A 19127-nucleotide genomic window follows, 5' to 3' on the forward strand; every position below is an offset into this window, starting at 1 on the left:
GCACCGTGGATAATATATATATATATATATATATATATATATTATATAACAACTATGGCAGGTTATCAAGGATGCTGCTTATTCCGTTATATGGGTGACTGGTGCTATTATTTGGCTGATACTGTTATAAGGCACTATATAGTGGAGTCCTTATTATTATGGCACAGCATGGACCGTGCCCAAATTTTCATCTCCAAGGACATGTACTTTCCAGCTTGAATCTGAAGATTTCTCCTGCAAGTTTCATGGTAAGATATGAACTGTTGCCATCCATAATTGAAGGTGGAAGTTCAGAGTATTGTTTTTGAAGTGCTCGTTCCTAGCCAGTTTCTTATGACATGTATGACCAGTTTATGAGGTTCATCTCCATTAGAGGTCACTCCAGTCTGTCATTAAGTTCTCACCTTTAAGCAAACCAGTTCAGCTGTCATAAACTCCATGGACCATGTCCTACAGTAATTCTTCTCAGATGTTTCTGTCGGCTTTAGAATTAACTCCTTTAAATACGTGACAAGTTTTATCCCTCATTGTTCGGCAGTAAACAACAAAACTGACCTTTAGTTGTCTTTTTATTGTACTTCAACCACATGAAAACCCGCCATCTTCCCTCATAATAGTCTCCCTGCGCTACTCAATTGAGATTCTCGTGATTAGTCCTGTATCTTCCCAAGCCCCATAAATCTTCTTAGACCTGTTTTCCTGTAATAAAATTTTTATAGTTGTGTCATAACGATAAAGAATTCCAGGTTTAGGAGGGAAATGCAAATTTCTAATGCAAAACCTGCAAAGTTTGACTGCTGTGATATACTGTATCATGGCGGAGGAAAGGGAGCATTATGCAGTGAAATTGTACAAATCAAGTCTGTGTCCGTGAAGATGTACAAGACATAAATCTCTGGCGTGTCATGCAAACAAAAACCTAGTACAAAAAATATGGAAAGAAAGTTGGATGAAGTACATGGAGTCCCTTTATGCCCTTTAGATGTACATGATGAATCCGCCATCATGTATGTACATAACTAGTTAAATTGTACCGTAGGCAAGGGGTCTGTACAGTGCTAGACCTATTGCCCCTTAAGAGGGGTTGTCCAGGGCTTTGATATTGATGTCCTATCCTGTGAATAAGCCATCAATATCAGATTGACGGAGAGTCTTAAAGGGGTTATCCTATAACTAATTAAAAAAATGAAAATCAGACATCGTATAGTACATGACAATCTCATTCTAACAAAGCTAGAACCAGCCCTGTACCTCACATGGATCCAGAGATCTCCCAATTCATTGCTCTGCTAGATTTATATCAAGCTGACAGCTCAGGGGAGTGTCTTTACTGCTGCAGCTAAGGGGGCGTGTCCGTGCTCTCCCTATCACAGCACAGGGGGCGTGTCCATGCTCTCCCTATCACAGCTCAGGGGGTGTGTCCATGCTCTCCCTATCACAGCACAGGGAGCGTGTCCATGCTCTCCCTATCACAGCTCAGGGGGTGTGTCCATGCTCTGCCTATCACAACACAAGAGGCAGTTAAAGGATAAAACTGAGCATGTGTGGCCATAACAGTGAGCGAAACAAAGAAATAATAAAATAAAATAAAACAGCAGGTGGCGCTATACAGATACATTTTATTGAATAACTCAGTGGCTATACAAAATGTTTTATTACATGCAATAACAAAAGTATTCAGATCCAGGTGCTGGTTTGAAAACTATAGAATTTTTTTCGTTGGGCAACCCCTTTAAGGCTGTATTACTCAGCCCGATGTGGCAGACGATTGTTGGGAGGGAAGAGTTCCCTCCCAGCAATCGCCTGCTCGCTAGCGGAGGAGACCGCTGCTATTACATTCAACAATCTCTTCCGCAGCATGGGGAGGAGTGATCGCTATGCCATCGCTCGTCCCCATGCTGTATAGTGGTTTGGCGGCGGCAGATCGTTATTAGACGCCACGATCTGCAGCCTGAAAATGATAATTTTTAAGTGTTTGCGTTTGCTCATTTATCAGGCAATCGCGGCAGTATTACACTTTCAGATGATTGCTAACGAGCATTCATGCGAACATTCGTTAGCCATCATCTGCCGAAGAATCGGCAGGTGTAATACAGGTTTAAATTCTGCACTCGTATCAGCGACTGTACAGCTCCTTCCATTGTGTGTAGTGAATGGCTCCATCCATTGCGCGGTGGACAGAGCCATGCTGGAGCCAGAGCTACAAGCTAATAGCTGATTGGCAGAGGTGTGTGGTGTTGGACCAAAATCTTGGAAACCCCTTTAACAGCTTCCTTAAAGGTTTTTTTCAGAGATATTTTTACTGGTGACCTATCCTCTCAGTATCTGAATGGTGGGGGTCCGACACCCGGACCTCCGCCGATCAGCTGTGTTTCGAAAAGGCACCAGTGCTCGCAGTAGTCTTTTCACAGCTTTTCCTAGGCCTGTGATGGCTAACCTCTGGCACTCCAGCTGTGGTAAAACTATGACTCCCAAGATGTAGATTTGCTTTGCTGTTCTTAGAACTCCATAGAAATGAATGGAGCATGCTGGGAGCCGTAGTTTTACCACAGCTGGAGCGCCAGAGGTTAGCCATGACTGCCCTAGGCCATGTGATGTCACATTCATTGGTGACATGGCCTGGGAGCAGCTCAGCCCCTTTGACGTGAATGATGCTGGGCTACAATGGAGCAGTTAACCTCTGACCCTGCCTGGCATTGATCTGTGGGATCGGTGCATGGCAGGAGCAGAATCTGAGCAAGATGTGCACACCGCAGGATCACTAGAGCCCGGGGAGCTGTGGACGCTATCAACTCAACAGGTAAAAACCCCTTGTTTACACTGGGACACCAGGGAAAAGATTAAGTCACCTGATATACCCAAGACCAAAAAGTATCAACCACAATTTTACACTAATCCACTAGGGAACAATATTAATCTCATTATATACTTTACACTCCGGATGTCAACCACCCATTTTACAGTAGAGTACCAGGGAATAAAATATTAACCTCCTAATACACCCTAGAGCACCAGGTATGAACCCTATGATCACCAGTGAATTTTATGGAAACTTTTTTTTTTTTCCATCATAGCTGGTAAATGAACACCTCCATAACCCCAGACCACCAGGGAATTTTTATAAGCCGGCCTGTGTGAGGGCAGCATTTTACAGTCCCAGCAGTCCCAAACGGCATTAAAAGTGATGAATGAATACACGAACGGAGTAAACGAAAGTAGTATGGCAATATAAGTGAGCACAGCTACCAAGTAATCTACAGTAATCCTTTATTAAATGACAAGAAACAAACCATATACCAAAAATTTCAAATCTTTTAAAAACATGCTAAACACACAGAAGGGCTGCCATGTAAGGCACCCATCCATACACCATCACCCTGGTCAGAAAATAGTAGGACCACCACAATGTAGTAACAGGGAATAAATAAAGTGGCAAGTAGCAAGCAAGTAACGCACAATAAGAAAATAATAATAATGGTGATACTGCAATGCAAAACCTCTGTGACCCGGACAGGGGGATGGGTAAAGCACCCGACGCATATCGCCAGTTACCCTGATGAAGCCAGGGTAACGGTCCATCCTCTCTGTACTTCATGTCTCCTCATGAACTCCATTCCTATAGAGATTCAGCTGAAGATTATATTAAACTGTATTCGGGATCATAATCCCTGACAAGTATAGCAGAGAGGAGGATGAGGCAGCTCTTTAGCTCAGTGTTGTGAAGTAACTTGTCCTGCTGTGTGATTAGGACAGGTTTTGTGTATACTAATAGGACGGCAGCCATTTTGTTTCTCCTAATGATTGCTTCCCAGACAAAACAAGCCGTTATAACTAATGAAGGGTATCTGGGAATATATTTATAATAAAGTAGTATTTAAAGGGAACCTGTCATGTGGATATTTGATTATAATCTAACTAATTATATACAATCATTATCTACTAAAAAGTACATTAGATGTATTCACTTACTGGTGTGACAGATGGGTACCTCATAATATACACACAAAGATGCCACATGCCGCATGCTAATGAGCTGATTTAAGTCCAGCGTGATGTCATTGAGTCCAGCGTTTATTTAATTAACAGCTATAGCCACTCCCCTGCCCACCTGCTGCTGATTCATATGGAAAATAACTGTCAATCAGCAGCAGGTAGGCGGGGAGAGTCAGGAGCTCATGAATATTCATGACTCATCATTATCAGCTGGAGCTTTTCAATACAAGATGTTGGCAGATTGACTGGGTCAATTAAAGAAAGTGACCCAGCATTTTGCTAAGAGAATCAGTCACTTATTTATGTTGCCCTTAGTTAGGACACCATAAAACTGGAGAACCTTTTTACATAAAGCACTTAAAGTGAGATATACTACAACATCAGGTGCTGAATCATGCCTGTCTCTCTCTGCTTGTTTCTCTCTGCACTTCCTCCCTCCTCCTCCTTCCCCTCTCCATAGACTTCTGTCAGATGATGTAATCTGATGCTTCAGTGAGCAGGCAGTCCATCTTGGTCTTACGAGATGAGTTTCTCACAAATTTCAGAGAGAAAGTTAGTTTAGAATGGGGTAAACAGCTAAATAGCTCTAGAAAAGGCATTTTTCTGAGATAAGCTATATTACAAAGTTTCTTATATTTGCCAGCATTATTGATTTATGCAACATTGTATGAAATGACTGTGACCATTTACAGGAGTTTTTGAGTATTTTTTAATACAGTAATTGCTATTGAGCAGGGGCATTTTCTGAAATAAAGACAAAACCCTTATTTACTTTTCAAATGTCCCGCCATCTCTTCTCCAATTCCTGTTGGGCCATTCATTGTTCACTTGACCATTACATCAAATGACTGGCCTCAGCAGTAATGTGCTATCCATGTGCTGTCCATGCACATGTGACTGTTAGGGCCAGTTCACACAGAGTATATTTTGGCCCTGATTTTGGCGCATTTCCTTCTCGAAATCGGCTCCCAAAAATGCCTTTTACGTGGAAAAAAGAAGCAGCATGCCCTATGTTGGGGTGTAATCCATGCGGAATCACCATTGAAATTAATGGGAACCATTAAAAAAAGCTCTGTATGTGTCCATGTGTTTTTTTGCATGTTTTCTGGAGCCGATCCAACCCAAAAACCACGAACTGAAAATGGAGTTTAGTATTGAAGTAAACACCCATTGGTTAAAAAAAAGCGACAAAAAACGCATCAAAAACCGAACATAAAAAGAAGGCTGAATCTTGTAGGCGGATTTTCTAAATTGTCATGGCAACATACCCTAAAAGCCATCGATTGGCTGCAGCAGGCACGTGAATAAGAAGATTCTGGGCTTCTTACCGGCATCCTCTACGGCCAATGAGGATGCCGGTAATTGAATTCAGTGCCCTGGGTCTCTCTGAAGAGACCAAGGGTATTGAAGCTGCAATTCTTATTTTGGCCAGCAGGTGGCAGGCCAACATAAGAAATTAGCAATTCTGAAAAATTTATGTATCAAAAAAATGGTCCGTGGTAACGGAATCCATAATGCAATTCTACTTTTACCACCAAACGAAGCGTGAACAAATTTCAAAATATGAAATTCGCTTGTCTCTAATAAATAACAAAAAATATAAACATCATTGGTATCACCGTGACTGAAAACGCCCTTACTATTAAAATATAATAATATTTTTCCAATACGGCGAATGGCGTAATGGAAAAAAGGGTCAAAATGGCCAATTTGCCATTTTTTTATCGCTTCTCATAACCCAAAAAAAGTTTGAAAATGTGATCAAAAAGTCACACACATTCCAAAATGAGTGTATGAATCAATAAAAACGACAGATTGTCCTGCAAAAAATTAGCCCTGAAACAGCTCAGTAGATATAACTGTAAAAAAAACTGGTGGTCAGAATATGGGGATGTAAAAAAAAAGATTTTTTTCTCAAAGTTTACATTTATTTTTACACTATTTAGACATAAAAACCTTTACATATGTGGTATCATTGTAATCGTACTGACCCAGAGAATAAAGGGCACAGTTTTGCCGCAAACGGAATGACGTGGGAACAAAACCCGTAAATGGTGGAATAGCGTTTTCTTTTCAATTCCACCCCATTTGGAATTTTTTTCCCGCTTCCCACTACATTGTGTGCTGCACTAAATGGTGGCATTAGAAAGTACAACTTGTCCCACAAAAAATAAGCCCTTATACAGCTGTGTGAATGGAAAAATAAAAAAGTTATGGATCAAGGAAGATGGGGAAGAAAAAAAAACAAAAAAAAACCTCCGGTATACTAAGGGTTAAAGACTGATGCAGAAGGGGCCGTTTCTTGCTTCGGCTTCTGACAGCAGGTGAAATAAAAATACAATGGAAAGTAGCAAAGTTCTTATCGGTAAGAAATGAGTTTTCCTGTCCCGTGGTATGATGGTCCAGCAGTGGTGGTCGTGGTGGGTTTGTCCTCCATCCTGTATTTTGTACGCTGCTGCTCTACCTTTTCTCGTGCCTCTTGCTTGTTCTCCTAGCTGGGGGGGGGGGGATTGCTGGTATCAAGTACTGGAATGTTAAGTAACCGTGACCCAGCGATAACCTCGTGCCCTTAAAAATCAAAATTCTAAGCTGCTTATTCTTCTTGAATACAAATGACACAGTATTCAGTAGGTAGATGAGGTGTAAGCTGGGGTGGATTAATGAGTTATAGTAAAGGTTTTTCTTTTTTTTTTTCTTTTATGGCCACTTTAAGGAACATGAAATTAGGTGAAAGTGTTGTTCCAAGATGACCCGTATGCTGCTGTCACAGAAGCCCCATTGTTTAATGATGGTCACCATGTTTTAACAGGTTGACGACTAACGGCGAGTACTCCAGTCATGAGCAACTTCCGCGCCCTCTGCACTTTGATTGACGAGGCCAGGCAGTGAAAACGTCATCACGCCTGGTCCTGACTTCTCCTAAAGTCTTGTGCAGCGCTGTGCGCTTCAGTGTCTAGCACAGGTGCAGTACAAGAGGCTCGCTGGTACTTCTCTTCTGTACTGCGCGCCTCTTACCTGTACTTCGGCTGCGCCGGATACTGAAACATACAGCACAAGACTTAGGGAGAAGCAAGGGCAGGTGTTACCATGTTTACACTGGCTGTCCATGTCTATCAAAGTGCAGAGGGCGTGGCAGTTGCAGAGAGAGCAGAGCCTCTAAGTGTAACGGCAACGCCCCTGTTGCTCCTAGAGACTCATTTGAATATATTAAAACATCATATTTCTCAGCAATGCGGGCACATATGAACAGGGCCGGCCTTAGGTGTTCAGGCGCCCTGTGCGAGCTAACCTTGTGGCGCCCCCCCCCCCAAAAAAAAAAAAAAAAAACACTGCTTGTTGCTGGCATCATGGCATAGGCTGGCTGACTATCCAACCAAGTAGTTACCAGCCCACACACCCCAAAGGCCGGTGTAATGTTATACTTCCCTACTTCGTGAGATTTCCCTACCCTCGTCACTTCCAGTTGCACCGGACATGACGTGAGGAGGTGTGCAGCGCCGCGCAGGCGCACAACGACAGGTTAGGGAAGTTTCACAGCAGAGTGCGCATGCGCCAGGAGCCTCACCAGCGGTTAGGGAAGGGAAAAATTACGTACCCTAACCGCTGGTGAGGCTCCCAGCGCATGCGCAGTGTCGGCCGGTCTCCAGCTGAGAACATCCATCCGATCACCGCACCTGTGCACTGGCCCATAATTTTTCCCTACCCTAACCGCCGGCGAGGCTCCCAGCGCATGCGCACTCTGCTGTGAAATTTCCCTAACCCATCGTTGTGCGCAGTGCGCCCCCCCAATATAATAAACATTGGCGCAGTGCGCCCCCCCAATATAATAAACATTGGTGGTGCAGTGCGCCCCCCCCCAACACCCCAGTATAATAAACATTGGTGGCGCAGTGCGCCCCCCCCAACACCCCAGTATAATAAACATTGGTGGTGCAGTGCGCCCCCCCCAACACCCTAGTATAATAAACATTGGTGGCGCAGTGCGCCCCCCCCAACACCCCAGTATAATAAACATTGGTGGTGCAGTGCGCCCCCCCCAACACCCCAGTATAATAAACATTGGTGGCGCAGTGGGCCCCCCCCAACACCCCAGTATAATAAACATTGGTGGCGCAGTGCGCCCCCCCCAACACCCCAGTATAATAAACATTGGTGGTGCAGTGCGCCCCCCCAACACCCCAGTATAATAAACATTGGTGGCGCAGTGCGCCCCCCCCAACACCCCAGTATAATAAACATTGGTGGTGCAGTGCGCCCCCCCCAACACCCCAGTATAATAAACATTGGTGGTGCAGTGGGCCCCCCCCAACACCCCAGTATAATAAACATTGGTGGCGCAGTGGGCCCCCCCCAACACCCCAGTATAATAAACATTGGTGGCGCAGTGCGCCCCCCCCAACACCCCAGTATAATAAACATTGGTGGCGCAGTGCGCCCCCCCCAACACCCCAGTATAATAAACATTGGTGGTGCAGTGCGCCCCCCCCAACACCCCAGTATAATAAACATTGGTGGCGCAGTGCGCCCCCCCCAACACCCCAGTATAATAAACATTGGTGGCGCAGTGCGCCCCCCCCAATATAATAAACATTGGTGGCGCAGTGCGCCCCCCCTCAATATAATAAACATTGGTGGCGCAGTGCGCCCCCCCCAATATAATAAACATTGGTGGCGCAGTGCGCCCCCCCTCAATATAATAAACATTGGTGGCGCAGTGGGCAGTGCCAATGAGGGTTAAAAAATAATTAACTCACCTCCTCCAATTGATCGTCTTCTGTTCTTTCTTCATGACCTGTCAAAGGACCTGTGGTGACATCACTGTGCTCATCACATGATCCATCACCATGGTAATGGGTCATGTGATGAGCTCAGTGACGTCACCACAGGTCCTGAAGAAAACAGGAGACCGGCAGCTATGCGATCAACTGGAGGAGGTGAGTTAATTTTTTTTTATTTTTTTTTAACCCTCACTGGCACTTCCCACTGTGCCACCAATGTTTCTTATACTGGGGTGTTGGGGGGGGGGCCCGCACTGTGCCACCGTTTCTTATACTGGGGTGTTGGGGGGGGGCCGCACTGTGCCACCGTTTCTTATACTGGGGTGTTGGGGGGGGGGGCCGCACTGTGCCACCGTTTCTTATACTGGGGTGTTGGGGGGGGGGGGCCGCCGCACTGTGCCACCGTTTCTTATACGGGGGGGTTGGGGGGGGGGGGCCGCACTGTGCCACCGTTTCTTATACTGGGGGGTTGGGGGGGGGGGGGGGGCGCACTGTGCCACCAACGTTTCTTATACAAATACAGGAGGCGGGTGCCGGAATCAAATAGCCGACACCCGACCTCTGTGACAGGGAGCTGCGATCAGCGGCAGTTAACCCCTCAGGTACCGCACCTGAAGGGTTAACTCAACTGCAGCTGATCGCAGCTCCCTGTCACAGAGGTCGGGTGTCGGCTATTTGATTCCGGCACCCGCCTCCTGTATTTGTATTTCAGGTCAGTTTTCTTCATTGGTGGCGCAGTGGCCACAGCCCCTCCCCTCCTCCTCCCGTCTCTCTTCTTATTGGCAGCGGCGGGGGCAGCAGGCAGGTCAGACACAGGGGAGGAGGAACGAATCAGGTCAGACAGGGGAGGGGGAGATGGAGGGGGGGCCCCGAGGGAGAACACAAGTTCAGCCTCGCCTGCCGCATATTACATTGCAAGCTGTCGGCCGCCCAGCGCCCCTGTTACTATGGCGCCCTGTGCGGCCGCACAGCCCTCACACCCCAAAGGCCGGCCCTGCATATGAACATGGGACCAACACAGATGTCTTCAGCTGCCAAGTGCACATGTAACAGGTCAGCCAGTGTCATAGGTGCAAATGTACTGACAGGTGCCCTTTAAGGCTGTCTGGCCATATTCCATGTTGTCGAGCTATACTCAGACATTTGTTGTATAGGCTGACGTCCTAGCATGTAAATATCTACCAGTACCTTATATGGACCAAATAAAAATGAATTAAAAATTAGTAAAACAGAAGACATTAAAGTGTCCCTGCACTTTAAAAATATGTCATAGTGACATATCAAAGGTTTTGATTGGTGGAGGTCCGAGTGCTGAGACCCCCGCCAATTGCCAGAATAGGCAGAGAGAAGCTTTCTCTTAGGGCTCATGCACACGAACAGTGTTTGGTTCCGCATCCGAGCTGCATTTTTTGGGGCTCCAACGCGGGCTGCAAAAGATGTCTCTCCTGCAGCAGGGAGAGAGCTGCCATCTCCTTGGTTTAGTGATCGTCAGGGGTCTCAGTGCTCAGACCCTCACTGATCAAACCCTCTGACATGTCATTGTGACATTTTAAAGTTTTTTTTAATGCACGGGCAGTGATTTAAGTGAAAAAAAAAAAAAAAAACTACTTTCAAAATAGTAAAAAACAAAACAAACCAAAACATTTGGTTATTAAATATAAGTCCCAAGACATTTGGTCTCATCACAACCGTAACAACCTTTACAATAAATGGGGAGCATCATTTATGATTAGTGTATGGCATAAAAAATAAATAGCTGAATAATAAAAAAGTTAATAAATACTACAATAAAATGGCCTTTTTCCCCCTTTTTGGCCAATTAAAAAAATGCTAAAAAAAATAATTTGACATGCAAAAAATTAAACAAAATAAGAAAATCAAGCCAAGTTGAACAAAAAATAAACGAGTTGTGACGGCCAGAGTGAAAATTAAAAATGTATTCATCTCACTCTTCAAATTTTGTTTCATAATCCCATGCATTGCAGTACAGAATGATACACTCACATGACAGTTGCTCTGTTCATCCTAATCTTTCTGGTGCCCCATAGGTTGCCGTGCTGGGCACAGAACGGTTTAATCACGTTTTATTATCACAGTCGTTTAAGGCCTCGAGCCTCCGTAACACAGTCACCCAATGCCCACAAGAGTCTGTGGCCCCGTTCTGTACCTTTCTATTCCTGTATTCCATATGCATGTTTGCGTTTCTTCATTTTAGGGAGATAAAGAAGTATTTGAAAACTACTATAGAAAACAGAGAAGAAAACAGGCGCGATTGGTCCTCCAGCCCCAGGCCAACATGGTGGGTATATGTGTCGCCATATTACCGGGAAGCAGGTTTGAGCCTCCAGATGGAGACACCAGTATCTCTTCTCTCTTCCTTCTGTTTCAGCACGAGACGGTGGAAGGATATCGGAAATACTTCAGCCAGATTGTAGGGTGAGTGCTCGAGTGGAGGAGGCAGCAAACTGCACGCCGCCAGAAATGGGAAAGAACTGAATATTTTGACAAGTCTTTATTGTAATGAGGCAAAATTCAGTCCAAATATTTTCCAGAGAAATTCCAGTGAAATTGATATTTCATATCTGTCTGTCTATCTATCTATCTATCTATCTATCTATCTATCTATCTAATATCTATCTATCTATCTATCTATCTATCTAATATCTATCTATCTATTATCTATTTGTCTATCTATCCATCTGTCTATCTATTATCTATCTATCTATCTATCTATCTATCTATCTATCTATCTATCTATCTATCTATCCACCTGTCTGTCTATCTCATATCTATCTATCTATCTATCTATCTATCTATCTATCTATCTATCTATCTATCTATCTATCTATCTATTTGTCTATCTATCTATCTATTTGTCTATCTATCTGTCTATCTATATATAATTCTTTCTCTCTCTTTCTTCCTTTCTTTCTTTCTTTCTTTCTTTCTTTCTTTCTTTCTTTCTTTCTTTCTTTCTTTCTTTCTTCTTTCTTTCTTTCTTCTTCTTTCTCTCTCTTTCTTTCTTTCTTTTTCTTTCTCTCTCTTTCTTTCTTTTTCTCTCTCTCTTCTCATATCTACAGTATCTGTCTATCTATATGTCTATCACCTATCCATATATCTATCTGTTATCTGTGTTATATCTGTCTACCTGTCTATCTATATACTGTATCTATATCTATGTATCTGTCTATGATCTCGCTATCGGATATCTATCCATCATCTATATCTGTCCGTTTGTCTTTCTGCCTGTCATCTTGTCCATCTACATATCTGTGCCATTAATTTTTTTTTTGCAGGACTGGCTGACAGTCTAATGTGTATGGGGGGTGTCCTGACATGAAGGATCAGGCTGATGGATTTCAACATGCCTGACCCTTTTGTTCTCAGGACAGATATATTGACTCCGAAGATGTCTGTAAATGGCTTCCTCCCCTGCCCACATCCAGATCACATGCATGCTCTTCCAATATGGGGAGGTTCAGGATGACCGCATGGTCAGCCTACAGTTTACTAAACTATATAAGGATCTTAAAGGAGTTTTCCTGGACTAAACTTGCAATAGGTCATCAATATCAGATCAGTGGGGGTCTGTCTCGTAGAATCAGAGAGAGAACTTCAGACTTGCATCTCCGTACACTGGGCAGTGGTTTCTTCAAGTGAATGGGAGCAGCGTTGCAGTAACCAGGCACAACCACTACGTGGTTTAATGAGCTGTAAGGCTCTGACATCACAGCTGTGAAAACGGCCAGGAGTCGACCCCCCGGATCTGATTTTGATAACCTGTCCTCAGGACAGTTCATCAGTTGTTAAGTCCTAGAAGACCCTTTTGAAGCTCTATATTTTCCCCACAATTAAGTAGTATTTAACCCCCCCCATACTGACCCCTAAAGACAAGCTGCATCTGATGACGTCTTTCAGTCTGACTTATCGTTTCTTATCTCCTCCCTGCATGGTTCTCATCTTGCTTTAGGTTTTTCGTGGTGGAAGATCACATTTTACATGTGACGCAAGGTTTGGTAACGGGATCCTACACTACGGAGCTGTGGACCATGGCGCAGTCGAAGATCATCGCAGCCCTCCGCACACACTCCGTAAGTAAAAGCAGAAGCCTCAGGTTCTGCGCTCTTGGCAAAGAAAAGACCAGGGTCTTGTCAAATTGAGAAATGACTCTTCCATCATTGTGCTTTGTTGTAATTAGATGGTGTTCAGATTTAGAAGGAGACCTGCCAGGCTTTTGTTTCTTCCCAGAAGACTCAGGCTGTGAGCCCCGGCCATGGGCCATCTGCATAATCCTTCTCTGATTTACAACTGACTGGGCCCTCAATACGCACCCTCAGAGCCGCACTTTAGAATATGCAAAGTTAATCTGCTGTTATTATTGCAATCTGTCCTCATTAGTTTCAAGTGACCTCTTCATTAGATCGGACTGAATAGTTCAGGACGGAGAGTACCACCAGGAAATGGTCCCTAATTATCATCCCAAATACCCGGGCTCCAAAATCAACTCAGCCGAAATACCTTCACTGTAGACCCTAACGGTTCATGCTGGTTTATTAGCACTATCGTAACCAAGGCATTAATCCTACAGTCATGGATATCCACTGCTATCAGGTACTGTATTTTTCGCCCTATAAGACGCCCCCGCTGATTAGACACACCTAGGTTTTAGAGGCGGAAAATACATTTTTCATCAGACCTCAGAACAGACCCCCAGTGTTAATAAGTCCCCCAATCAGACCTCAGATCAGAACTCCATGTGAATGACCCCCAATCAGACCTCAGATTAGACCTCAATAAGTCCCCTAATTAGGTCTCAGTTCAGACCTTCATGTGAATGACCCCTATTCAGACCTCAGATCAGATCTCAATAAGTCCCCCAATCAGACAACAGATCAGACCGCCACGTGAATGACCCTCAATCAGACCTCCATAAGTCCCCCAATCAGACCTCCATGTGAATGACCCCCATTCAGACCTCAGATCAGACCTCAATAAGTCCCCCAATCAGACCTCCATGCGAATGACCCCTATTCAGACCTCAGATCAGACCTCAATAAGTCCCCCAATCAGACCTCCATGCGAATGACCCCTATTCAGACCTCAGATCAGACCTCAATAAGACCCCCAATCAGACAACAGATCAGACCTCCATGTGAATGACAATCAATCAGACCTCCATAATTTCCCCAACCAGACTTTCATGTGAATGACCCCTATTCAGACCTCAGATCAGACCTCAATAAGTCCCCCAATCAGACAACAGAGCAGACCTCCATGTGAATGATCCTCAATCAGACCTCCATAAGTCCCCCAATCAGACCTCTATGTGAAGGACCCCATGCTCAGATCAGATAAAAAAATAATAATCTCCTGCTCCGGATGCTGCTGCCACTCCTAGGATCCAGCTCTCTTTTTCTTCCTGCGGCGCGCTGTGCTGTGACCCAGCGTGCACAGTGTGAGGTCACAGAGCATAAACGTCCTCACGCTGTGCGCAGTAACAGCACAGCGAGTGGCTCAGGACCAGGAAGAGGTGAGCACAAAGCCCGAGGAGCACTGCATTCATTGCTTCCCGATCCTCCTTTCATCATGGAAGCGCTCATTAGTATTCGCCCCATAAGACGCACTGACATTTTCCCCCCACATTTGGGGGGGGGGTGCGTCTTATAGGGCATAAAATACGGTACTTACATGCTACATATGGAGAGTAGCTGCAGAGATGGTAGGTCCACCCTTCTAGGTGGCATTGGTCATGGCCCTAAAGATTGCATAAAACGATTGGCTTTATTTTCTGGTCTTGGATATCGTGTGGATACATCTGGATTGATGTAAAGGAAGCCTTTTTATTGTATCAAAAGTGATGCAGCTTTTTAAAAAGTGATGACCGTGTCCGACAGATGATGGTTCCACCCTTGGGAACCATGTCCACAGGGCCCCCGACCCTTGTTCTACGGCCATTGTCAATGGAGAGCTGAGCACCCATTAAAATGAATGGAGCGGGTCACCCATGGAGGCCACCTCTCCACGTACCATGGCTGCAGGATGGCTCTGTTATGGAGAAAGGTGGAGGGCCACATCTATGACGTGCCATAAATGTCAAACCCCTTTAATATGCCTTGCTTCATTTCATCACCATTTCAACAGGGCCTATAGGTGCCGCTAGAGAGAGTTTTCTGTAGGAAGGATATTTCGTATTACCATTCCTTGCAGGCAGTGAATGGAAGCATGGATCGTTCAGCTAGTTTCCAACAGTTCCTAATTTTCTGAGATAGTCCTGGCAAATTCAGGCAGCCCTGGGCTGACAATGAGTGGAGCTACTGTAAGCCCCACCAAAATGGGATGGTCCTGTCAGGTTTGTGGGCGTTCCCGGGGTGGTGGGGTTATACGCCCCGAATTCACCAGCTGCAGTGTTATTAAGTATGCATTCAGAGGCTGAAAACCTGCCCTGATCATGTGCTGCGCACTGAACGGTGCATGGCTTGTTATAGCGTAGCAGAGCTTGCAATGGCGTCATTTGGACATCATCACGGAAGGTGTGAAGCCTCTGGAAGATTCAGTTCCCTGACAGCAATCTGGTGTCTGGAAAGTGGGGATCTGAAGCAGAAGGCACATATTGAAGAGAGAGCGCGAGATCTGCTCACAGTTACTGTTGAGTGAGCAGCGGCGCTGCATACACAGAACGAGAACCTATTGACATCAGGGACCTAACTGTGATATACAGCGACAGACCACCTCATCGAGAAGACCACCCCTGGTCTAGACCGCATTTTTCAGTGATGGATTTTGTAGATTAGCCCTCTTCTTTGAGAGGACCCTTTTGCAGCTATTTTTGTTGTTCTGCTCTCTTCACTAAATATTGTTCACAGTTCGTGCTCCAAGTCAACGGCCAACTGGAGCCGGGACAGATTTGTTTAGCTCCCATAGAATTTAAAAGGGTTTTCTGAGATTTTAATAATAATGACCTATCCTCAGGATAGGTCATCCGTGTCTGATCAGTGAGGATCCGACTCCCGGGACTCCCGCCTATCACCTGCTTGAGAATGCATTGGTGCTTCTGTGAGCGCCGCAGCCTTCTCTCAGCTCGCCAAGCACAGCGCCGTCCATTGTATAGCGGTAGTGCTTGGTATTACAGCTCAGCACTCCTATGGGGCCATGTGACCGATGAATGTGTCGTCACTCGCTGGGAGGATGCCGCAGCGCTCACAGGAGCACCACTGCCTTCTCAAACAGCTGATCGGCGGGGGTCCCGGGTTTCGGACCCTTACCGATCCGATACTGATGACCTATCCTGAGGATAGATCATCACTTAAAATATCTTGGAAAACCCCTTTAAGGTCCAGCTAGGTGTCACCAGTTGGGGCGTGTCCATGAACACAGTCTGCCACTATCCAATCAGTGTTTCCAGGGTCAGCCCCCTAACTGGTAACACCCAGGTGGACCTTTACCGCAGACTACTGGCAAATCATTCATACATTTTTAGTAGGAATAATAGAGGAGGGACACAACATGGAGTTTTATGAAAAGATGCTCCAGAATTGTTAATACATGGGGAATGAAAGTAGTTACTAAAACAGACATGTCAGGAGCGGGGACGGGTCCTCTTTAAATGGGGAAGTCATCAGATTAAAGGTATGTGATTATTTTCTTAGACTGGTGGTGGTGGGTCAGTCTTGCCAGGTTTTTCTTCCTCCAGCTTCCGGCATACCACCGCTCTGATTCAGATAGACTAGGACGCTGGCTTTCCATTGTATGTTGGCAGAGATTTGTGCAGTTACAAGTGGCGTTGAGAGTATTAAAGCATTCTGTACATCTGGGTGACATAAAGGTTTCAATACTCAGGGTACTCGACAGATCTCAGCGGCAGGCATTGTTCTGCTGTAACCCAGTGCCAGTCGATTTATCCTCTGCGATTTTACACCTCTTTGAAGACGATGGAATGGAGCCAAGCCATAAATTGTCTGAAACCGGAGAGATAAGCCTCCGCTGCGGTCTAATTCACGCCATGAAATTCTGCTTCCTTGTTGTTATTATTTTATTGCCGGAGACCCTTAAAGTGTACCTGCTGCCGTGGGGAGGGCCTCATTCTAAAAGGCTCCACCAAAAAAACATTCTCCATTACTATTCAGGGTCCATACAGGCAAACCGTGTGCCCCCCCCCCCCCCTTCCCTCGTTTCTTTTCACATTCACGTTTTTTTTTGCCATACACATAAGTAAGATTTTAAAGGAAACCTGTCATGTTGCTATGTCATTTTTTTTATAATTACTAGTGATGAGTGATTTGAAGTCCACTTGCGAATTTCAGGGAAAATTCGATTCGGCACAAAGACGTATTGCCTCGTGCTTCGTGGTAGTGAATCGATTTTCCCTGAAATAGTGTAAAAAAACTAAAAAATCATGCTTAATTCATCCACTTGCCCGCGATGGGCTGGCCACTGCCATCTTGATTGAAGATCCCCCACAAAATCCCGTGCGCGGTGACTTATGACGTCATCACGTTGGCCGACGTGATGACGTCATCACGGTCCGTGCGAGATTTCAATCAAGATGGTGGCGGCCGGCCCGTCGCTAGCAAATGGAGGCAGGAAGTATGATGTCATTTTTTTACATTTTATTATTTAATTTTACACTGTGTTATTAAGGCCCCTTGCAGACTAGCATTCCTCCCGCAGCGAGTCCGCAACGCAGCTCCCGGCCTGACCTCCCAGCACTGACGGGGGTCTTATAGCATTATATTGATTTATGATGCTATGTAACCCTTACAGTTCTGGAATGTATTGGATAACAGTGGCATAATGCTGCCACTGTTATCCAATACATTCCAATACAATACATTGTCATTGCACCCACTACTTACAAAGAAATGCGCTTTGTGACTTAGGGCTCTTTCACACTTGCGTTCTTGTCTTCCGGCATAGAGTTCCGTCGTCGGGGCTCTATGCCGGAAGAATCCTGATCAGGATTATCCTAATGCATTCTGAATGGAGAGAAATCCGTTCAGGATGCAAAAGGATGTCTTCAGTTCCGGAACGGAACGTTTTTTGGCAGGAGAAAATACCGCAGCATGCTGCGCTTTTTGCTCCGGCCAAAAATCCGGAACACTTGCCGCAAGGCCGGATCCGGAATTAATGCCCATTGAAAGGCATTGATCCGGATCCGGCCTTAAGCTAAACGTCGTTTCGGCGCATTGCCGGAGCCGACATTTAGCTTTTTCAGAGTGGTTACCATGGCTGCCGGGACGCTAAAGTCCTGGCAGCCATGGTAAAGTGTAGTGGGGAGCGGGGGAGCAGTATACCTACCGTCCGTGCGGCTCCCCGGGCGCTCCAGAGTGACGTCAGGGCGCCCCAAGCGCATGGATCATGTGATCACATGGATCACGTCATCCATGCGCATGGGGCGCTCTGACGTCACTCTGGAGCGCCCCGGGAGCCGCACGGACTGTAAGTATACTGCTCCCCCGCTCCCCGCTCCTACTATGGCAACCAGGACTTTAATAGCGTCCTGGGTGCCATAGTAACACTGAACGCATTTGGAAGACGGTTCCGTCTTCAAATGCTTTCAGTACACTTGCGTTTTTCCGGATCCGGCGTGTAATTCCGGCAAGTGGAGTACACGCCGGATCCGGACAACGCAAGTGTGAAAGAGGCCTTAGGCTACTTTCACACTGGCGTTTTGGTTTCCGTTTGTGAGATCCGTTCAGGCCTCTCACAAACGGTTCAAAACGGATCAGTTTTGCCCTTAATGCATTCTGAATGGATAAGGATCCGCTCAGAATGCATCAGTTTGCCTCCCTTCCGCCTCCGTTCTGCTTTGGAGGCTGCTTGCAGCGTTTTGCTGTCCGTCTGACTAAACTGAGCCAAACGGATCCGTCCCGACACACAATGTAAGTCAATGGGGACGGATCCGTTTTCACTGACTCAATCTGACACAATAGAAAACGGATCCGTCCTCCATTGACTTTCAATGGTGTTCAAGACAGATCCGTCTTGGCTATGTTACAGATAATACAAACGGATGGTTGTATTATCTGAACGGATGCGTTTGTGCAGATCCATGACGGATCCGCACAAAACGAGAGTGTGAAAGTAGTCTAAGTAATTTGTCACACAGTGAATTTTTGGTAAAAATTCACCAAAGCAGCCAAATCGAAATTCTGAATACTTCGCTCATCTCTAATAATTCAGCCTAGAAGTATGTAGTCCCCGATGCTTCTTTCATACTTTTTTTCTGTGCGTCAGTTTCTGAATAATTCATCTTTATATTGCGTTCTCCCCATATGTAAATGATCTTTTTCAAGTCAAGGGGGCTGCGGCTTGCTTCCATCAAGTCAATGTTGCCGCACCCTATTCCAGCCTCCTGCT

At 45.5% G+C, this 19127-nt stretch overlaps 1 protein-coding gene across 2 annotated transcripts in view; it reads left to right on the forward strand.

Moving 5' to 3' along the window:
* EXOC6 (exocyst complex component 6) overlaps positions 1–19127 on the forward strand; it is a 231443-nt gene that overhangs the window by 78309 nt on the left and 134007 nt on the right. For both annotated transcript variants that reach the window (XM_040436335.1, XM_040436336.1), the window contains exons 9-11: positions 10987–11070; positions 11161–11207; positions 12742–12862. In XM_040436335.1, coding sequence (XP_040292269.1) covers positions 10987–11070; positions 11161–11207; positions 12742–12862 — 252 coding nt within the window. The remainder of the gene's footprint in view (positions 1–10986; positions 11071–11160; positions 11208–12741; positions 12863–19127) is intronic.

The sequence above is a fragment of the Bufo bufo genome, chromosome 6, assembly GCF_905171765.1.
Source record: "Bufo bufo chromosome 6, aBufBuf1.1, whole genome shotgun sequence".
Taxonomy (NCBI): domain Eukaryota; kingdom Metazoa; phylum Chordata; class Amphibia; order Anura; family Bufonidae; genus Bufo; species Bufo bufo.